This window comes from Ascaphus truei, chromosome 17, assembly GCF_040206685.1.
Source record: "Ascaphus truei isolate aAscTru1 chromosome 17, aAscTru1.hap1, whole genome shotgun sequence".
Classification (NCBI taxonomy): Eukaryota; Metazoa; Chordata; class Amphibia; order Anura; family Ascaphidae; genus Ascaphus; species Ascaphus truei.
This window is the reverse complement of record NC_134499.1, coordinates 9,690,681-9,696,318: the sequence shown is the minus strand read 5'-3', so window position 1 is coordinate 9,696,318 and position 5,638 is coordinate 9,690,681. Positions and strand designations below refer to the sequence as shown.

Sequence of the window (5,638 nt, the reverse complement as noted above, 5' to 3'; positions counted from 1 at the left end):
GCAGTAGAGCGACAAGGGAAAGGGCGTATCTTGGTAATATTTCGGTGGATAAAACATCAAGTTTTAGCTGCAATGCCAAAATATTGTTGCATAATGTGCTGTTATCTTCCCATAACATGATGTTATGTAAGTCTTGGCATTCCTCTCATCCAGACCCAGGAACAGGTCTTTAGCGCAAGTTGGGTGAGAGGAAATGAGAGGGCAATAACCCTGTTGGTTAAATCATGCCAAGAGCCTACATCAGACCAAGGAATTAGGGATATCCCTAATTCCTTGGTCTGATGTAGGCTCGTGGCATGATTTAACCAACAGGGTTATTGCGCTCTCATTTCCTCTCTCAGCCTGCCCTCACTGTGTTACCGATGCTCCGTTTTGTCTCCTGCTTTGAGGGGCGTCTCTTCTGAAAGTGTACAACTCATAACATTGCCTCCGTTTTGAATGGCGCATTACATTTATTTACACTGTAAGGAGGCTCAGCATATGAGCCAAGGCAGCAGCAGTTTTTCACCATTGTTCAAAGCACCTGCACTTAGATGTTTTTTTAGTTTTTCCTTTGCTGAACATCTCCCATGCCCCCCCTGGAATTTAAGGATGAATAGTTCCAATGTGGTGGCATCTAGACTGGCACACCCAGTTTTCTCCCTCCTGTTGACAGAGAGAAGTTTAGTGTTGGAGAGGCCCAGGGGACCGAGTACTGGTGAGTGAGGAGAGGAGAAAGGGAGTGTGTTGAAACCACCTCAGTGAGGTTTAGAATACATTGTGTTTCACCACACTACATCTGTACCCCGGATCCGAGCATAGCAGAATGCATTGTGCTTTGCCACACTACATCTTGTACCCCGGATCCGAGCATAGCAGAATGCATTGTGCTTCACCGCACTACATCTGTACCCCGGATCCGAGCATAGCAGAATGCATTGTGCTTCACCACACTACATCTGTACCCCGGATCCGAGCATAGCAGAATGCATTGTGCTTCACCGCACTACATCTGTACCGATCGCGAGCATAGCAGAATGCATTGTGCTTCACCACACTACATCTGTACCCCGGATCCGAGCATAGCAGAATGCATTGTGCTTCACCACACTACATCTGTACCCCGGATCCGAGCATAGCAGAATGCATTGTGCTTCACCACACTACATCTGTACCCCCGGATCCGAGCATAGCAGAATGCATTGTGCTTCACCACACTACATCTGTACCCCGGATCCGAGCATAGCAGAATGCATTGTGCTTCACCGCACTACATCTGTACCGATCGCGAGCATAGCAGAATGCATTGTGCTTCACCGCACTACATCTGTACCCCCGGATCCGAGCATAGCAGAATGCATTGTGCTTCACCACACTACATCTGTACACCGGATCCGAGCATAGCAGAATGCATTGTGCTTCACCACACTATATCTGTACCGATCGCGAGCATAGCAGAATGCATTGTGCTTCACCACACTACATCTGTACCCCGGATCCGAGCATAGCAGAATCCATTGTGCTTCACCGCACTACATCTGTACCCCGGATCCGAGCATAGCAGAATGCATTGTGCTTCACCGCACTACATCTGTACCAATCGCGAGCATAGCAGAATGCATTGTGCTTCACCGCACTACATCTGTACCAATCGCGAGCATAGCAGAATGCATGCAGGAGCAATAATCCAGCACATAATCTTGAAGTAATCTTACAGTTCTTTACACATTATGTAAGCGCTCGACCGTTCGCCTCAATCTAAAGCAGGTCAAGGTTGGAGGTGTAGAGATGTCCATCATTTTCCTCCCAAATCTCCCGTTCATACATGTTTTCACCAGCTGACCACCGTTGACATAGAAATGGGGACCGCTCTTGTCACCAGGACTGTCCGAAACACAGATGCCTAATAATGAGTGCTTATCTTCTGAAGGTGCTGGAATGGGTATGACGTCTCCAGTCTCCATCATTGGTTACCCAGCAGAGGATGAGGCCCTGCAACCCAAAGTGAAGGTCATCTTGCGAATTCCCAGCCAGTTTCAGGCTGACCCCCCGGCTCCTACAGAAGAGAACATCTGCATTGAAGACAGAGAGGGTCTGACTGTGTATTCCACGTAAGTCACGGAGATGGACAGTGCACATCTCTTTGAAGCTGTAGGGTGGTACACGCAGGAAATATGCGTGGGACATCCTTCCAGCAGAAGTGTTGGGAAATGTTCATTCATGTTCAGCACACAGTGATATCACACAAAAGGGCGTAGAAACTGTGCTCACCCTATCAGACACCGCCAGGGTTGCCACCACCTTGGGTTTGACACAGACACTATGGGTTTTGGGCACTTACCCTCTGGCTACGGGTTTAGCCTGTTAATCTCTGGTTGGTGGCGGGGTGCGGCTGCGGCGTCTCCGGCATCCTCCGACATTCTCCTACATTTCCTCCTGTAACTTCAGTGAACATGGCTGCACGGCGTCAAATGACGCAACGTTGCCATGACAACAGGACACTACGTGATGTCGCAGCGTCACGTGACGCCTGTTGCCATGACAAAGGGACGCTATGCGACGTCATGACGCTACGCAGCGTCACGTTGCCATGGCATTGGAGTTGTAGAGGGCGATGCAGGAGGATGCTGGGAGAAGCCGCCTCACCACACCGCCGCAGGTAAGAGAGAATTTATTTTTACATTTTTCTCCGGGTTGGCCTTCAGTAGACGGTGGTAACCCTGGACACCGCTCCCCTGCTGCTCTGCCCCTTAGCCACATCCCCAGGCCTGGAAACACACTGGATGGTTGAGTAGATATCCTACTTTCCCCAAGCTGCATTTTTCAAACACTACCCCCTCTCCCTTGCTCTGTTCCTTATCCTTTGAAGTTCACGCTGTCCATCTCTCTTCCCAATCTCTCTTCCCTCCCCCCCGCCCCCACCCATCTCTCTTCCCTCCCCCCGCCCCCACCCATCTCTCTTCCCTCCTCCTGCCCCCACCCATCTTTCTCCACCCTTTGCCATCTGATACTGTCATCTGTCGCCCCCTCATGGCCAATCTCTCAATTTCTTGATGGCTTTGCCGCCTGTCTTCCTCACTTCCTCTCATCCTGGGAAACTAACATACCTACTGACCATCCCAATGCAGCAGCGGCCTCCTAATTTATTCCCTTAACCTCCTCCTTTGTTCTCTTCTAGGGAACGGCCTCTCCTTCTCTCTCCTCACACGCCTTTGACCTAATGTTCTCCCACTTCTGATCAGTCTCTAACTCTTCTAACTCTCCCTTCCCCCCTCTAATCACCAGATGTTAACCTTCAGCCTCACTCTACCCCCTGCACCCCAAGAAAACCTCATTCCACACACACATAGATATCTACATGCTCTAGACCAGGGGTGCTCAAACGTTTCTGTTGTGCCCCCCTGTCTGCTCTCCCCTTCGCCTGCTCGCGCCCCCTCAGGCTGCGCTTATAGTGCCGGCGACGCGAATTCACCCAAAAACAAAAGCATTGCCGCCGCGTGCGCTTATAGTGCACGCAACGGAGCGGCGCCGCCATCGCGAAAATCCGCCGCCGGCAAAATGTGATTTTTCAAGGGCCGTCGCGTCACGTGACGGCCCTTGAACAAATCAAATTACGGGAATCCCGCGATGCGGCTGAACGGCGAAACATCGTGTGACGTCACCCATTGTTTCGCCGTCGCCGTCACTATAGGCAAAGCCTTACCTGCTCCCTGGCTTAGGCAGCGTCAATGTCACCTGCCATCTCCACCTACCAAATATCACTAGAATATGCCCTTCTCTCACTCATGATGCAACTAAAATCCTAAATTACTCCTCTGGTTCCACCTTGACTACTGCAACCTTCTCCTGGTTGGCATTGACCTCGTCCACCTGTCCCCACTCCAATCCATCCAAAATGCTGCTGCCAGACTTGTCTCATCGCTAAGGATCTGCTGCTCCACTATGCAGATACCTACACTGGCTCCCCGTGTCCACGAGAATTAACTTCAGAAACCTAGAAACTTACACCCCAGCCCTTGTCTCCAAATACGCTCCTAAACGCCACCTCCGTTCTTCCCATGACCTATGCCTGTCCTCCCTTTATTACCTCTTCCCACTTCCGTCTAGAAGACTTCTACCCAGCTGCCCCATCTCTCTAGGACTCCCCACCACGGACCATCAGACTCCCCTCCAGCTTTCAGACAGTTGAAAGCTCCCTGAAAACTCACCTTTTTAAGGAAGCCTGTCTGGCACCCACTTAACATAGTACGAGCTAGGGGTACCCCCGTTCTGCCTATAAAGTATTCATAGATTAATTCCTAAGACCTTTTAAGTATATGATTAAATAAAATCCAGTATCTTCCACTCACTGCACCTTTCTGCAGTATATTACTTGGGAGTTTGAGTGCTTACTCTGACTGGGATCTTTCTCTCTGCTGTTGCTGACCCACCTAACATACACCCCCCCAGATCTGAATGGGACCAGCTGTGTGGCTGGACCAAAACCCCTCCTGAGGCGTCCTCTGCCCCACTATACACCTTTTGTTCCAGTTTACTATTGTTTGTGCTTATTTGTTATGTCATTCTGTTTATGTAATTTACAGTATGTAATTCTGTTCCCTACAGCACAATAATAATATCAAACCTTCCCCATGTCTCTGCTTCCCAAACTATCCTGAAAAATATGATTTAATACTTCTATGTGTCTCATTTTTATACCCACCTAGATTTAACTCCTTAAACACGTCACTCTTGTTGGTTAATTGTTGTCCTAAGATGGACTGGACCTTTTAATGCTACTCAACGTAGCGTCACTGATCTTCCCCTGATGTCACGAGAAAGCCCTGCAACACCTCGGGACCATTCCCATCTTGTATTGTTCTTCTCCACGGTCCCTTTATGGTCAGAGAGGAAGTGCAGAACACTGATCAACCATCACTGTACCTAAACCCAACTTGGATGGACAGCTAAGGGTTATCAGCAACCAGATGACCTCTTTATCCACTGAACTTTCCCAATTTTCCTCCCTTCTCCCAAGTAACCTTTCACTCATTCTCATTTTGATGACCACAGGCAGTTTGGAGGATTTGCCAAGGAGGCAGACTATGTATTTCACGCCGCTAAGCTGCGCTCTACCATTGGTCCAGAGGCTTCTTACCGTACCGACTGCTACATCTGCAGTGGCTACGACCCGCCCATGAAGCCCTACGGAAGACGGAACGAGGTCTGGTTAATTAAAAACAGCTGAGAGGAGCGTTGTGATCCTAGAAGACGTCGAGGCTGGTGGGCTCCTACCTGGTGTCAACAGATGCAGGAAATGAGTCAGTGTTATAATACCGGCCCCTTGAAGGTTACATGTATAAGGGATGGTTCCAAAATATGGTACCCAGGAAATAAAGGGAAAATAGTGCAACATTTTATTTGTGACATGGTCAAAAAAATAAACTTTTCTAGACATACTTCCCTGGGTTTCTTTCTTCCGGGTAGGTCCGAGTATCTCAGATGGCCTGTTGTGGGGTTGTGATGATACTTCATGTTTTTGCAATAATGTATCCATGTTGTCCTTATATGTACGGGGAACACGCATTTTAAAGGGACAGTCGCACACGGCACACAAAAAGTGTATTTTGTTTTTAAAGCAACTTCTCAGTGACGCTGACCCCCGAAACAACCTTTTGTA

At 49.1% G+C, this 5,638-nt stretch overlaps 1 protein-coding gene across 1 annotated transcript; it reads left to right on the top strand.

Annotated features, from left to right (window-relative positions):
* The first annotated feature begins 1,694 nt into the window (after nt 1–1,694).
* Nucleotides 1,695–5,417, top strand: HEBP1 (heme binding protein 1). Its single transcript, XM_075573865.1, has 2 exons — nt 1,695–2,090; nt 5,032–5,417. The coding sequence occupies exons 1-2, from the start codon at nt 1,879–1,881 to the stop codon at nt 5,204–5,206; spliced, it is 387 nt and encodes a 128-aa protein (XP_075429980.1). The 5' UTR covers nt 1,695–1,878; the 3' UTR covers nt 5,207–5,417.
* The last annotated feature ends 221 nt before the right edge of the window (nt 5,418–5,638 follow it).

Coding starts and splice junctions, on each gene's coding strand:
- HEBP1 (XM_075573865.1), top strand. CDS start 1,879: ATGCCTAATAATGAGTGCTTATCTTCTGAAGGTGCTGGAATGGGTATG. Junction 2,091..5,031: donor GGTCTGACTGTGTATTCCAC/GTAAGTCACGGA, acceptor TGATGACCACAG/GCAGTTTGGAGGATTTGCCA.